At 36.9% G+C, this 16,999-nt stretch overlaps 1 protein-coding gene across 9 annotated transcripts; it reads left to right on the plus strand.

Annotated features, from left to right (window-relative positions):
• The first annotated feature begins 5,256 nt into the window (after nt 1-5,256).
• LOC137748174 (histone-lysine N-methyltransferase SUVR5) lies at nt 5,257-16,714 on the plus strand. Of its 9 annotated transcripts, none has more exons than XR_011069996.2 (14): nt 5,257-5,485; nt 5,608-5,833; nt 7,967-8,507; nt 9,023-9,325; nt 9,460-9,570; nt 10,255-10,365; nt 11,010-13,820; nt 14,370-14,531; nt 15,092-15,208; nt 15,331-15,434; nt 15,527-15,664; nt 15,771-15,858; nt 16,115-16,327; nt 16,490-16,714. XR_011069996.2 is itself a non-coding variant. In XM_068488280.2 (13 exons), the coding sequence occupies exons 3-13, from the start codon at nt 8,037-8,039 to the stop codon at nt 16,220-16,222; spliced, it is 4,524 nt and encodes a 1,507-aa protein (XP_068344381.2). In that variant the 5' UTR covers nt 5,257-5,485; nt 5,608-5,833; nt 7,967-8,036; the 3' UTR covers nt 16,223-16,714. The 9 variants fall into 9 exon arrangements, 6 of the variants coding, with proteins under 6 accessions (XP_068344381.2, XP_068344382.2, XP_088542094.1 ...); XR_015956807.1 differs by having other exon boundaries at nt 15,331-15,425; XM_068488280.2 differs by having other exon boundaries at nt 16,115-16,714.
• The last annotated feature ends 285 nt before the right edge of the window (nt 16,715-16,999 follow it).

The raw sequence follows: 16,999 nt of genomic DNA on the forward strand, positions 1-16,999 counted from the left end.
TTAGCATAGCCCAAAGGCTTGGGTTTTGGGCAGGGTTCACACAGGTTTGGGCTTAAAAGCTCAGCCCAAGGGTCTAGGCTGTACAATGGGTTTTGGGTCTGGGTTTCAGGGTTTAATGGGTTGGGCTTGATGAAGTACATGGACTTGGGCCCATCTCAAGGGTTTGGGCTGGCCTACTGGGTCTGATAGGTTGGTTTTGTGTACGCGGGTCGCCAGACCTAATGGAAAGGAATACCGAAATTTTGGTCGAGATATCTCGAGCTCTGATTGAGCTCAAATCCCAACTAAACATTACAACCCAATACATAAAATTAAAGCCCGTGAGATAATGAATTGAGTTATACCTTTCTCGTGGCCAGCCGTGGCTATATCTCATCAGAATATGCCTGCAAAGGTAAGTTCACTCCCTGAAAAAACTGGGTTTAGCACCCCCGAGGTATCTTTGTGCTATCTCATTGTTCCAACACATAATTTAGGTTAGAATTAGGCCAAAAGAATGAAAATAGAGAGATTTCAAGTGTTCTGAGACTTACCCAAATCAGAGGGACGAGGAATCTCGCCGAAGCTCTCTATTTCCAACTTATCTTCGATTTGAATGCAGGTCCATGAATGGTTCTATAGATTTGGGCTTGGGAGGGAAGATGGGACAAGGTGAGTAATGGTGGCAGAGCTCGTATACGTGGCAGGTTGGTGACATGGGTGGTCCATGGGTGTGCTCAAGGGAGATGGAGATATCTTCGGGAAGAAGAGGGACATAAAGAGTGAGGAGAGAATAGAGAAGAGAGGCTAGGGGACAAAAATCAAGGGTGGGCCCCACGTTGCTCACCAACCAATCCCATAAAAGACAAAAAAAGAAAATATCTCCCTTGAGTGTGAAATTACCATTTTACCCCTAACGTTCCGAAAAATCCGAGACGAGTTGTTACATCCAATCTTTCTTATCTTATTTTGTCTGGTTTCCTACACATTTGTTATGATCAATTCCTTCTTTATAAGTCGAAGGAGTTCTAGGCAAACACACACCTCTTTCTTAAATCTCATACTTTTGCTTAAACACTTTCATTTTTTTAATGGGTTCAAGTTGTGACAAGAGAATTCAGATGCTAGAAGTATTCGATAAAGAGGAAGACCACCATCAACATGATGTCGTTGTTGTTGTTGTTGCTAGTCAACAGACATTGTTGGAGGCTAATAGGCATCCAAAACATATGGCAGTTCAGTTGCTAGTTATGAAGTTGTTGATCATGAAAGAAAAAGTTGGCATGAGAACCTCATGAAAGACTACTTCATCCTTCACCCTATTTTTGGAGCTTCTAAATTCTATAGGTGTTTTATAATGAAGCGAGAACTTTTCTCCACCATCATGCAAGCTGTTGTTGGACACAACCAATACTTAGTATAAAAAAGGGATGTTGTAGGCTGACTCGGTTTATCACCTGAACATAAGCTAGCAAGTGTCTTTCGACATCTTGTATATGTCCTCCCAACTGATTCCACAAATGGATATACTAGGTGTGGAGAATCCACAGCTATTGAGGCTCTGATGAAGTTTTGTAGGGTCCTTTTAAAGATCTATGTAAAATGGTACCACCAACGCCCAAATTTAGTTGACCTTCAAAGACTACTGATAAAGAGTAGTGCCTGGGATTCCCAGGCATGCTAGGGAGTCTTGATTGCATGCATTAGGAATGGAGGAATTGCTTTTCTGATTGGAGTGGCTAATTTACTAGGCACCATGATAGGCCGATTATGGTTCTTAAGGTTGTGGCATCTTACGATACTTGGATATGACATTTTTTTTTTTTTTTTTTTTTGGATCTGGATCACTCAACAACATCAATGTGTTAGGAGAGTTTGATAGATAGAGATTTTGGTCTATGCGAGGGAGTAAACCTTGCAAGGCTTTTATACAAAGTTTGTGCAATGGATTAGGGTCTCAAATTAAGAGCTTGTCCGTGAAGAAAGCTTCGTAATCAGCCGAAGTAGCAAGATATCAGTGGGCTCACTCGGCCTGCAGATGTTTGCAATAGCCCAATGGGCTAAATAACAGTTTTGTTTGTTTGGGCTTCCTGCTCCCACTTTATGCAAAAAAAAAAGGTAAAAAATTAAAAAAGTTGGATAATCTTGGTTTTCATTAAGCTGTTGCTGTCGTGTTGTGGAAACATTGGGAATTCAGATGCTCTTCAAGTGATGCAATTAGCAATTAACATGTGGTCTTGAATTTATTCCTCCATGAAAATACAAATTTTATTCAAATCTATTTGTTTATTTTTTAGCTTTTTAATCAATTTGTAAAATAGTCTATCTATCGTATAACAATGACAATCTAGAAGACGAAAACAAACCTGTCGAATCTAAAAAAAATATATACAATAATACTTCCTATGAATCTGCAAGCTATGACATACGTTGTATTAAGGTGGAATGACTCCATCTTGCTAGCCTTTCTTTCTTCTTCTCTCAGTCTTGGCCACTGCATCCACTGCCACAGAACTTGTCCTGAATAAATAAAAATAAAATAAAATAAAAATAAAAAAATACAAACAAGGAAAGGTACTTACTTGAAGAAATGTAGCATGAGTGGTTAGAGGTCACGTGAGAGGTGAGTTAGGAGTCCTAGTACAATCTACAAGTGAACTGCCCACCCAATTAACTTAAGTGAAAGCAATATACATGACCCTTTTACTTTGGTTTGGTTTCTTATCCTTTTCTAAAAATCATCTTAGAGCTTGCTTAAGATGGTTATAGAAAGAGTTAAAAGAGCTTTCTGATAGTCAAAAATGTTTTTTACTACAACTATTAAAATAAAAAATAAAGGTGATTTTATGTCATAAGAAGCACTTTGCGAAGAACACACTCGTAAAATGCTTATTTAGGATAACACGTGAATTATTAAATAAATTTTAACATCTATCTATTGAAAACACTTCTAGCAAAAACACTAGTGGTCTTTGTAGAAAAATTATTGTGGCTGATGGGAGTACCACTTGGTATGTTGACATGTTACTATTTGTAAGTGTGAGATTGCCTCAAGGATTAGGATCTTCCTCTTCAATTCAATGTGTTCCTAATTCAAACTCTTCCCCATTCCCTTTAATATAAATTATAGAGTATAATATTGTTTGTATTGAAATAAGATTTAAATATTAGTAAGTGTTAAATTTTGAGTAAACTCATTTTAGTCGTTCAAAATTTTGAAGCTCTGTCTTGGTTGTTTTCTCTTTTTATTAAAAAAACCTTCTTAAGTTAATGATCGTTATGATTTTGATAAAAGGAACTTGTAGTTTTACGAGATCATAATGCATAGTATCAATGTTACACGAAAGATCTAGTTGGCATTTGTGTTATATCTAACACTTCATTTAATATATTTTTAAGTCCAAAACACGTAGACTAGATTTTAATTAATACTCTTTCGGTGAATTATTTATGGAATGATAATCTACAATCTTGTAAGAAGTGAGCTTACCGTGTTGTTAACAATTAACATATTTCTTTTCCCATCCCTCAATAAGGTTTTGGATCCTCGCCGAATCCCCTCCCTTGGATCCTCGTAGTATCAACGTTACATGAAAGATCTAGTTGGCATTTGTGTTATATCTAACACTTCATTTAATATATTTTTAAGTCCAAAACATGTAGACTAGATTTTAATTAATACTCTTTCAGTGAATTATTTATGGAATGATAATCTACAATCTTGTAAGAAGTGAGCTTACCATGTTGTTAACAATTAACATATTTCTTTTCCCATCCCTCAATAAGGTTTTGGATCATCGCCGAATCCCCTCCCTGAGATCCGAGGGATCAATGTACGTGGACCGTTGATAAAAAATTGTACGGCCATAATTTTTTTATTTTTTATATTTTTTACGCAAAACGAGATTGTTTTACTTTTAAAAATATAAAAAATATTTAATTAGGACCGCACGATTTTTTATCAATAGTCCACTTGCGTTGATCCTTAGGATCCCCTCAAGGGGATCCGCGAGGATCCTAATCCCCTCAATAAATCACTCTCAAATTGCATCGTAAAATATTCAACTAGCTCTAGTCAAGTAACATTTTACTTTCAGTTATTGAAAGAACCCTCGTTCTTAACGAAAAAAGTCAATGTAAAAGAAAGAAGTTACAAATTGCCAATGCCAGTTAGTTACTTTATGAGTTAGCATAACTTCATCATCATCACTTATGCGTTTTCTGTGAGAGCAAATTGCGATGGAAACGTTAAGGGGAATGCTCTAGAGAATGAGCACATTTTTTCACTTATAAATAAGGTATTGTTATTATAGAAACTTTATAAGCGGAACCATTTAATCTTTTTATTTTCATTTAAGGATTATCTCTACAAAAAGTCATTCGAATTGAAGATGTCAAAATAAATCAACTGTCTACTAGTCTAGTCTACGTACCAAGTAGCATATTCATGAGGAACCGTTGACTTATTTGATACATTTGGATGACTATATCTCCGATTTGAATAATTTCTTTTTGCAGAGCTGATCTTTAAACGAAGCTTAAAACAACAAACGGTTCAGATTATGAAATTTTTACAACAATAATATATTATTTACGAGTGAAAAATGAGTTCATCCCAGGAAATGCAAGTATTATCCAAATGGTAATCAATTTCTCCTCTAGCGTACATCCAAGAGTCAATCATATGGTTAAATGCCTCCCCACTAAATTTGCCAGAAAATAAAAGAAGAAGGATGGAATAGATCTCCATTTTTTCAACCAGAAAAAAAGAAAAGAAAAAAAAAAAGAACATTAATATTTTAGTACAAAAAACAGTTTTAACAAAGAGTAAAGAAAAATAAGTGGTGAGTTGGCACGTGAATAGGGTTTTTTTCTTAATTTATTGAGTTACAAGTTGAGATTTTCAACATTGAGTTTGAGTATTTCTCTTTTCGATAGTGTACTAGATTAGACCCACTTCTACCTTTTCATTTTAATCAAGGGTTTGAGGGAAAATCTTATCTCAGACGTCCAATTCTTGAAGCAAAATTACCCTTGCACCAAAACAGAAACACAAAGAAAAAAAAAGGTGAAAACAAATACAGAAAAAAGAGAGAAAAATAGAAAAACATCTGCAAAATTTCGAAACCCAGATAAGATTCATAGCACTTACTCTGGCAGTGACCCCAAAACCCAAAAAATAGAAAGAAAACAATAGTAAATTCTATTTGTTTTGTTGCTTTGGTCATCTGTCGAGAAAGAAGAGAGTAAAACGAAGCAAAAGCAGCGTGCCACGTTACGAAAACAACCTATAGAAGCGCGCTTCCTCCCCCACAGAAACAACCTCCCTCCTCCCGAGTCTCCCTAATCTCCCCCCCAATATAAAACCCACCATTTTTTTTTTCTCTCTCAACGATTTTTCTCTCTCTAAAATATTCACACAAACATAAAATTGGGATTTTAGAAGCTGCCCCAAAAACGCACAACCCAGTTGTTGTCTCAGTCGGTCTTCTTTTTTGACAAAAGGGTAGGGCTTCTTTTTTTCCATGGAATTGTACCCCACACGTCTCTGTTTCTCTAATCTCTTGATATCTATATCTTGGTATTTTATTTGGTATTTTCTAATATTTTTTTTCTTTCATATTTTAGGCCACGGGGACCTGCAACATCTATAAGCCCCCTTTCACTCACTAGCCAAAGATTTGCCAGATTGAGAGAGGGATAGAAAAGATTGTTGCTTTTACCCAAAAACCCATCAACCCATCAACCCAATTCTTTTTCTTAACACAACGACTCAAACTTTCCCCAAAATCTCACCCAAAATCTCACCCAACCCAAATGGGAAAATGGTGATCTTCCTCCCCCTTCTTTAAAGGTAAGCTACATTACTCTCTCTCTCCTCTCTGTAAATTTGGCCATGCCCATCTCTATGTATGTCACATTTTTTTTTTCTTTTGTTTCTTTTTTGCTGACTAATTATATGATTATATCTCACCCCTACCACAAACCTATTACCCTAACCCTCTTGCTCTAACATTTTGACTCCAACTTTTTAACATGGTAGGGTAAATATAAAGGCATGAACTTGAACCATATCTTGGGATTTTTTTAGCTGTTGTTTTCAAATGGACATGTTTGTGTTATGTTTTTGGTACATAATTTATGTTATGTTTCCTTTTATTTTTTTATTGATCTGTACCCATCTGCATGTTCACGATCCGTACATGGGTTGTCCGATGTGGATTTTTCTAGGGTTTTGCCATCAGAATGTTACCAATTGGTGGTAAAATCCGTGGCTTTTACCAAATTTAAGTTCTGGGTTTAGTGAATTAGGGTTTGTTCCTCAGAAAGGGGCCAATTTCACATGGTGAGCTTGTTGGTTGGTTGTCAATTATAGTGTGTTGCAGCTTTTTTCTGGGCTGCTTTTTGCAGTTGGATTGTGGGCGTGATTATTTTTTTGTAGAAATTAAGGTATTTTAGATGTGTAGGGCATCATTGACTGTTGGTTCGATGTCACATGGTTTCTCACTTGAGGAGCACCGTTGCATTGCCCTTTGGGTATATTATATGGATTACTATTTCTTTAGTACATTTTACTGTGTTTTGATGTTTATATTTGTAGAAGTAGAAGGGTTTATGTGTATTTAATGCCAAAGATTTAGTTTTTATTTTTACAACTTCATTTTATTGAATAATTGGATATGTGAAAGTTGTTCTATGTACCTCTAGAACATGCTTCTGCTGCAAACACATTTGAAGACAACTGGAGCATTTTCGACGGCCGATTCTGTTGCTTTTGTAGAATCATAAATTTATTTGAACTAACATATGAAGTTGCAAAATTGTTATCCTAATTTCCTTCTTTGTGGGGTGAGGTGTTACTGTGAATTTTTTTGGTTCTTAGAAGAAGAATAATGAATATGTTATTTTGCTCAATATAACAAGTAATTAGTATTATATTATTTTTCTATACATAACAAGTAATTTACTGTTCTTGTTTTTGTTTTTGAAATTGATTACATGGGATTTAGTTTCTGGAAATTGCTTGCTAGTTGAAAGTAAACAACTACCATATAAAAAATGCATGCATATGGAATTAATGTTATTTTCCAAAGCGTATTTCTATTTCTATATTTTAGAATTCTGCAATGGTAGGGGGTATAATTTTAGTTTTCATTTTTTTATAAACAATAACGGACGAGGGGGGATTCAAAAAACAGGACCTCGGGTGTAGGGCTAAATGGCTACAAGCCCCTTGCGGGGGTATTATCATAGTTTGGTATCTTTTTTATCTATGTGCTATGATCATTGTTTTAAACATTTTTTCTTAGTGATATGAGTTTGTCAGTAATTTGCCTTAGTATCAAAATAAAATTATCTTTAGTTTATTGATTCAATGTCCTTAGTCGTCTATACATGAAATCTTTTGCATGCATTGATATATCTGGAAGTTTATGTAGTTGATAAAATACCATTGAACCGATATGGATTAAGTTAGTCAGTTGCCTAATAATATGGTTCAAACCGAGGGTGTGATTTTGTTTTGCTGTTCTAGCAGTCCTTTGTTATGAATAAATTGAAATGCAAATTTAAACTCCTCAAAGAAGGTGAAATACATATCATGGCACTTGCCATCTAATGGGAATGCGAACATTTCTTTCTTCTGTCTTACTGCATCATGTCTCTTCTTAATTTCTTGATTGATCCCATTGACATGATTGACATGGTATTTCTAGCGCTGATATAAAACCATTCATTATGCTATGTTGGTCAGACCAACTAAGGCCATTGTGGATTTTTCAAGATTGGCTTTAGGTTTTTCCTCTGGTCATATTTTTGTAGAGACAAGCCTAAACACATGTATGCACACATGTGCTCATTGTGGCTGTTGCAGCTTTTTATTTTCATCGGTTAATTAGAAGTATATTTTGGATTTTGTTTTCTCAATTTGGTACATCATCGAATATATCCCTGACTCTTTTTGTCAACTGGACCTTTGTTTGAACAGAAAGGTGGGTAGGCAAATAATCAGTGATAGCATACGCATCATATGGCACCAGTATTTTTAGTGTAGGATCATGGAAGTGCTCCCTTGTTCTACCATTCGTGTTGGACAATCTGATTGCCCTCAACAGAGTTCATCAACCCCTTCTGTCTATGACGGCGAATCCAACTGCCTTGAACATGAAAAGAAAGTGCAAGCGGCAGATGACATATTGCCAAATGTGGAAGGACCTCAATTAGGAAGACAAGGTGAAGTTCAAGAGGCAGTTGATGAATTGCATACTTCTGAAGGATGTCAAAATGGAGCTTCAGTTATTGATTGTTGTCAATTGGAGGGTCAAAAGTCATCTAGTGGCTCGCAAGATTTTGATGATGATGACGTAAATGCACAGAATTACAGTGAACCCTGCGTAACCTCTGATAACAGTCATATGATTGTAGACAGCAGGGAAAGTGCTTTGCCAAACAACAGTAGGGAAGGAGAGTCATCTCTGTCAGAGTCTGCATGGCTAGAAAGTGATGAATCTGTGGCACTGTGGGTCAAGGTAACTTTTGTTTCTTTCACGTTCAACATTACTTTGTTTTCATAACTTAAAACTTTTTGTTATGCAATTTCTCGGGCCTGATGCATATCAAGTTGGTTAGTCTCATTATCTTTACCCATAGGTTTGGCTGCTCAATTTTTCTTTGTTTTTCTCCTCAGTGTTCAGATATAACATTTTCCAGGATCACTCTATCAATGCAAGCTTTTGGTTTAGATACTTCAATGTGGCAAAGCGGGAGGTCCTGAGTTCAAATCTTTATTATTGCAATTGTCCAGTAATGGCTTTCTAGAAATGGACAGAGGCCTAATTTCAGCTTTTGGGTCGGGATACTTTTAATTTCTTTTTATGTGATATAATACTTGCGAATAGAAATTGTGAGGATGTATAGATCCTGATACCCTTCCCCATTTTCCTTTGCTGACTGTAACCAAAACTATAAAGATTGAAACTGGTGGAATAAATTAACATTGCTGATTTCATTTTATTTTGGTACCTCTCTATTTGTCCAAGTATAGTGGAGAGGGAAGTGGCAGACAGGAATACGGTGTGCAAGAGCTGACTGCCCATTATCGACTTTGAGAGCAAAACCGACTCATGATAGGAAAAAATATTTTGTGATATTTTTTCCACACACAAGGAATTATTCTTGGGCAGACACACTACTTGTTCGTTCCATCGATGAATTTCCACACCCTATTGCATATAAAACGCACAAAGTTGGCTTAAAAGTTGTTAAAGATTTGACCATAGCACGTCGGTTTATTATGCAAAAGTTAGCTGTTGGAATGCTGAATATTGTTGACCAATTTCATACTGAGGTATGCAATTTTAATTGAGATTCTCATGCTCTCTACAAACTTTCGTTTTCCATAGTTGGAGCTACCAACTTATTGTGTCTTTAGTATCCTCTTCTGCTTTGATGTCATTCTCTTAGATATGTCAACTTGTGTAGGCTTTGATAGAGACTGCTCGTGATGTGGCTGTCTGGAAGGAATTTGCTATGGAGGCTTCTCGTTGCAGTGGCTATTCTGATCTTGGAAAGATGCTTCTGAAGCTGCAAAGTGTAAATTGCTACATCTAGTGATACTTGAATTTTTAAAATAGGCAGAAACTGTTTCTTTTGTCTTTTTTTGTTTATTTTTATTTATTTTATTTATTTATTTTTAGTATGAGCTAAGGCATTGTCTGTAATGAAATTTAACTGCTTTTTTTTTTTCCCTTCAACGTCGACTATTGATGATGAAAAAAAGACCAATTAATCTTCTAATAAATATATATCAGGTTCTTCTGACTTATTTTGTGTGTCAAATTGTATTTCTTCTTGTAGTTGTCCTTAATCCATAACTTTTAGGAAGAAAATTGATTAGCTTTATAGTCGGTGTAGAAGGAGCCCCTTGGAAATTGATTTATCATATTTCAGCTGATCTTGTCATCATCACTTTTACAGTTTTACTTGCCAATACTTCAAGCTCGGAAAAGATTTATCTGTTATTCTATGTGCGCACTTGTGTTTGTGTTTTCATGCGTGTGTTTTGCATAGACTGTAAAGTTTTCGTGTTCTTACCACGTTATATTTATAAGATTAACCTATATTTGCAGACTAAACAAAAATTTAAATCTTTTTATTTTTAATTTTTATTTTTATTTTGAAATTTTGTTCTGCTCTGAAATAAATTACTTATTTATTTCGTATTTTGTTTTTCTTCTGATTAGTTATTAAGAAATGCCATTTTATTTTCCTTTACAGATGATATCACAGACCTACCTAAATTCTGAATGGCTAGAACGTTCATATAACTTTTGGGTGCAGCAGTGTCAGAATGCGAGTAATGCTGCAACCATTGAAGTACTTAAGGAGGTATACGTTATAATTTTTGCTGCTCATTTATGTTCTATGTTCACTGGTTGAACTGTGGTAGTACAATAGTACAAGTTGTCATGCATTAGATAGCCGTAATTTCAAAGAATAGGTTTCAACCTTGTATTGTTTCCTTCCATGTTGTGTTGGTATATATATTGCATGATTTTTCTTAGGAGTATTTTTACCGTTAATTTGTTTCCATTTAACCAGTAAGGCTGCCGGTAATGGAGCTAAAGTAAGTTGCTTCTTTCCTCTTGTTTTAGTTTTTGACCATTCAGTTAAAATTAATTTATGTGCAGTGCATGGTATATATATGCTCGGCAGTTGTTTTCCACTTTTAATTGAGTGGTGGACTGTTTGTGTAAGAAAAGTTGCATAGCTGTTTGTAACTTTGTTTTGGAATATGTTACCATTCCATGGAATTTGGGTGTGCTCACTGTAAATGTTGTTATAGCTATATATTTCATTGTGATAGGGCATGAGTGAAGACCACTCAAACTCACTTCCGGTGCCTCTTACATATATGTTTGTAACTTTGTTTTGGAATATGTTACCATTCCATGGATTTTGTTTTGAGATAATTTTTACAGTTAAAGTCATTTGATCAAGCTTTTGGCTTTATGTTTCCCTTTCTGGTTCAGGAACTAGTTGACTCTATTCTCTGGAATGAAGTCCAGTCTCTCCAGAATGCACCATTGCAGCCTACATTGGGTTCCGAGTGGAAAACATGGAAGCATGAAGTTATGAAATGGTTTTCAACCTCTCATCCCACATCGAATAGTGTCGACTTTCAACAGCAGACTAGTGATGGTCCCTTAACCCCAAATCTCCAAGTTGGCTGGAAAAGGCCAAAGCTCGAAGTTCGTCGTGCGGAGGCAAATGCTTCCCAGGTGGAATCTAGGGGATCAGATGAATCTATAGCTATTGAAATTGACTCTGAATTCTTTAATAATCGAGACACTTCAAATGCTGCTACATTAGCATCAGAACCCTATAAAAAAGAAGATATGAAAGATATAGCTGCACCAGCAGACACACCTGGGCGAGTTGCTGATAAATGGGATGGAGTATTAGTTGAAGCTGGTAATTCTAAGTTCATCCAAACCAAAGATGTGGAAATGACACCAGCCAATGAAGTTGCTGCCATAAGATCTTCTGAGCCTGGAAGTAAAAATCGACAGTGCATTGCTTATATTGAAGCCAAGGGAAGGCAATGCGTGAGGTGGGCAAATGATGGTGATGTTTACTGTTGTGTACATTTGTCCTCTCGTTTCATGGGAAGCTCTACCAAAGCTGAAGGGTCTCACTCTAGTGATCAACCACTGTGTGAAGGCACAACTGTCCTTGGAACTAGATGTAAGCATCGGTCTTTACAAGGCTCTTCATTTTGTAAGAAGCACAGACCAAAGAATGATATGAAGACCATCTCAAATTTTCCAGAGTATACACTTAAGAGAAAGTTTGAGGAGAACATTTCTAATTTAGAGACTACAAACTGCAGAGAGATGGTATTGGTGGGAGATGTTGAAAGTCCTCTACAGGTAGATCCTGTCTCAATCGGGGCTGGTAATGCCTTCCGTGAAAGAGGGAGCTTATTTGAGAAGTCCGAGTCTCCTGCCAAAGCTTGTAATACAACAGGAGAGCAGCGCTGCATAGGGTCTTGTTTCTGGGATGACAGCAACCCTTGCTTGGAAAGTCCAAAGAGGCATTCATTATATTGCGAAAAGCACCTCCCAAGCTGGCTCAAACGTGCAAGAAATGGTAAGAGTAGGATAATATCAAAAGAAGTTTTTGTAGATCTTTTGAAAGATTGTCACTCAGAGGAGCAAAAGTTTAATTTACATCAAGCGTGTGAGCTCTTTTACAAGCTCTTTAAAAGTATATTATCTTTAAGAAACCCTGTTCCTAAGGATGTGCAATTTCAGTGGGCCCTATCTGAAGCTTCTAATAATCTTGGCGTTGGAGAAGTATTCACAAAGTTGGTTTGCTCTGAAAAGGAGAGACTTAGAAGGATTTGGGGCTTTAATGATGATGAAGATGCACATGTTGCTTCTTCTGCCATGGAAGAACAAGCTCTGTTGCAATGGACTGGGGATGACAATGAACAAGCTATTAGGTGCAAAGTTTGCTCGCAGGAGTTTTCAGATGACCAAGCACTTGGAACTCACTGGATGGGCAATCATAAAAAGGAAGCACAATGGCTGTTTAGAGGTTATGCATGTGCTATCTGCCTGGATTGTTTTACTAATAAGAAAGTCTTGGAAACTCATGTTCAGGAGAGACATTGTGTGCAATTTGTTGAACAATGCATGCTTTTCCAGTGTATTCCTTGTGGAAGCCACTTTGGGAATACAGACGAGTTATGGTTGCATGTGCTTGCAATTCATCGTGATAATTTCAGGCTCCCAAAAGCTCCTCAGCCTGTCCTGTCTGCTGGTGATGTTTCTCCAAGGAAGTTTGAGTTATGCAATTCAGCTTCTGTGAAGAATAACACTGAGAATGTAAGCGGTCAACGAAAGTTTGTTTGCAGGTTTTGTGGGTTGAAGTTTGATTTACTTCCTGATCTTGGTCGTCACCATCAAGCTGTTCACATGGGACCAAGTTTAGCCAGTTCTCTGCCTTCAAAGAAGGGGATACGTTATTATGCTTATAGATTAAAATCTGGAAGACTTAGTCGTCCTAGATTGAGAAAAAATTTGGCAGCAGCATCATATAGGATCAGGAATAGGGCAAATGCTACAATCAAGAAACGTATTCAAGCATCAAAGTCACTTGGTACCGGAGGAATAAATGTACAGCATCATGCAACTGAGGCAGCAAGTCTGTCTAGATTAGGGGACTCACATTGTGCAGCAGTAGCAAGAATTCTGTTTTCTGAGATGCAGAAAACAAAATGTAGGCCGAGTAACCTAGACATTTTATCTGTTGCTCGCTCTGCTTGCTGCAAGATCAGTCTCAAAGCCATGCTGGAGGGACAATATGGAGTCCTGCCAGAAAGTTTGTATCTAAGGGCAGCCAAGCTCTGCAGTGAGTATAATCTTCGGGTAGATTGGCATCAAGATGACTTTATTTGCCCTAAAGGATGCAAAGAATTCAAGGAATGCTTTGTGTCTCCGGTGATGCCTCTTCCAATTGGTACTGTGGGGCATAGATCTCCACCTTCATCAGATCCTCGTGACGATAAGTGGGAGGTGGATGAGAGCCACTATCTTATTGATGCACATCACTTGAGCCAAAGATCCTTCCAGAAGGCTCTTGTCTTGTGTGATGATATAAGCTTTGGACAGGAATTGGTCCCGGTGGTTTGTGTAGCAGATGAAGACCAATTGGATTCTTATCCTGCCCTTGCAGGTGGTTCTAATGACCAAAATGCTGGTCATTCCTTGCCTTGGGAGAGCTTTACCTATATTATGAAGCCCTTGCTTCATCAATCCCCGGGACTCGATAGAGAGGTTTACTTTTTTTACTTTTCAATCTTTGATCTAATATATTTCAGTCACTGATTTTATCAGCATTGCATGTATGCCACATGTTTAAATATGCATCACTCTCACCTGGACCACCATAATTGTAGTAAAGGTGCAAATAAAAGGAAGACTTTGACCAAAACTTTGGATGCAATGAGCCAGTAATATGAAGAAGAACCGCAATGACGACATTTAGTTAGATGCCATCTGACCGGAATAACGATTTTCTTTAAGAAGACTAGATCTTGCATTGGTGCCATGTGAAAAAAATGGGGAGAATGAGATTTATTAATCATGACCCTCATTAGTACTGGAAACTAAATGCATAACCAAATAACTTAATTTTGAATACTAGATTACACCCCTAAACAAACCTGGAACCAAATATTCGAGCTGACTAGGATCCTAGTTACAATATATTTTTGTTCTCTAATAGTATGCATTGACTATGACTTCATGATGAATACGTTGCAGTATTTTCTTTTTCCAATTTTTGTTGGCATTTAACATGTTTTTTGGTCTATTTCATTGCAGAGTTTGCAATTGGGGTGTGCATGCCCGCGTTCTACATGCTGTCCTGAAACATGTGATCATGTATACCTTTTTGATAATGACTATGATGATGCAAAAGACATCTACGGGAAATCCATGCGTGGCAGATTCCCATATGATGAGAGAGGTCGAATTATCTTGGAGGTAATGCTAATCAAAATCTACCACTAACCACCAGTCTCATCTCCTCTAATTTCAGTACATGTTGAAGTGTTGACCCCTGATCACATATGATGGTGGTATGCTCTCCATTGTTGGAAGTCTTTAACTTCTTTTTCATTTTACTTGATGGCCATTTATACCCTGGAAAGCATAAATATGCCGTGTTGTTGATTGTGTCGCAGACAAGCACATAAAAATGCATTACTTGGATTTGGTGGTTTTTATAAACACAGGATCTTTTCTATATTGAAGATTGTTTTTTCTGTCTTAACCGTTTGCTAGAGAGAAAAAGAGCCTGAGATAGTTCCCGCATAGATCGTCGTATTCTCTCTCAATTTATATGCATGTATACATAGATATACTCTGAATTTGAATGTGGCACAGGTTCTTGGAGGGTAGTGCCATTCCACTGCCCCCACAGTCTTTATTTAAAAAAGCAAGAAGGGATTCATATCATGCTCGACTTTCACAAAATTTTCATTATCCTATTTTTAATTGGTGGGAACATAAGGTTGACTTATTGCTCTTTTGAAATCTTGCAGGAAGGGTACCTCGTTTATGAATGCAATCAGATGTGCAGCTGCAATAGATCTTGTCCTAATAGGGTTTTGCAGAATGGAGTAAGAGTGAAACTGGAAGTCTTCAAAACAGATAAAAAGGTAGTTTATTTTTCTTTCCTTATTTTTTCCTCCCTAAGCTAAAAAGGATAGGTAACTGAAAAGTTAAATGTCAGTTTTTGATGATTTTCAAGAGTCGTATTGACTTCAGTACCCAATTGCAGGGATGGGGAGTCAGGGCAGGTGAAGCAATTCTCCGCGGCACATTTGTTTGCGAGTACATTGGCGAGGTTTTAGATGAGCATGAAGCAAATGAGAGGCACGACAGGTTTCGGTTTAGTTCTGATAGATACACCTATTGTTCTACTCTACTTTTTAGTTTTCGTGCCATATTTTGAATGGTCCATTACGAATGATCAGGTATGGAAAAGATGGTTACGGCTACTTATATGAAATTGATGCTCATGTTAATGATATGAGTAGATTGGTCGAAGGACAGGCCCATCATGTAATTGACTCAACTAATTATGGAAATGTTTCAAAATTCATCAATCATAGGTAATGAAAGACATTGCTGAATTATCTTTTATCCATATATTTTTATTTGTTTCTCGGGCAATGTGAGTGCCTTGTGATATACTTGACATATGCTATTCTTTTGTAGCTGCTCGCCTAATCTTGTGAATCACCAAGTTCTTGTGGAAAGCATGGATAGTTTGCGTGCACATATTGGTCTCTATGCGAATCAAGATGTAAGCACTCTCATATCTTCTCGTAGAATTATTTTATTTGTGCATTACGCATTAGTAATTATCTCAGAAATTAAGATTGAGAGTGTTGTGATGGTTACATGGTCAGTTGCTAAGTTATCCTTGCTATTGGTATACTCAACGGTCAATTGACGATGGCATTTGATGTACAATTGATGACGGCTCTCTGCAACTGATATGCATTACTGTGCTTAAAGTGACTACTGTTATTCTTGATAATTCTACTGTATGTGAGCAGATAGCGTTGGGGGAAGAAATAACATATGACTATCGATATAAACATCTTCCTGGAGAAGGACATCCATGCCATTGTGGAGCTTCCATGTGCCGGGGGCGACTCTATTAAGCCTTGAATGAGAATAATCTCCTGCAACCTCAGAATACACTTGCCCGCGCTTCAATAATGAAAAGGCAGTTTGTGAAAATAGAATAATCTCCGCATCTCCCAGTGGTGAGTTCTCAGTCATTGCCGTTTATGATCCAACCGTTGATAATAAAACGGATCTTGGATCCAGCTGAAAGTAAAATTGACTGAGTTGTAACGGTGACACAAGGGTTTATTCAGCTTTGGATCTGCTGCTAATTGCAATACATTGTATGATCTTTTCCGCAGGTAGATTTTACCAATGTTTGTTCTTTAGTGATTCGTTGAAGAATCGAGGATGACAAACTTCATCGTTTCCCTTTGTTTCAGTTTTCTTTTTCACTTTCTCTGCCCTGTAGCAGCTTTGGATTAGCCAACTGTGGATGGATTTTCTTTTTTCTGGTAGAAGTTATTGGTTTTGTAGTGATGGAATGCTTAAACGGTCAATTCTTATATATTTCCTATTTGTTGAAATTATTTTTTCTCAACGATCCCAGCTTCTTCGATTATACTTTCTCCCAGAGTTCTTGGTTCTTTTACTGCAGTTTTCAGACTGTATTGTTCTCATGCGATAACATATAAGAATATGATTTGGCGTAAGAGCGAGAGATGCAAATTTGAGATGTAAAAACTACATTTAGATTTCGCTTCTGCTAGCTAGCGCTGCAGTTATGATGTTTTTGACTTGTTTAGGATTGCATTTTTTCTTTTTCTTAGCGCTTTTACTCCAAGTGCTATTATATATACAAATTGAATTTT

Source organism: Pyrus communis, chromosome 2 (genome assembly GCF_041283825.1).
Source record: "Pyrus communis isolate YQ-2024b chromosome 2, ASM4128382v1, whole genome shotgun sequence".
NCBI lineage: Eukaryota > Viridiplantae > Streptophyta > Magnoliopsida > Rosales > Rosaceae > Pyrus > Pyrus communis.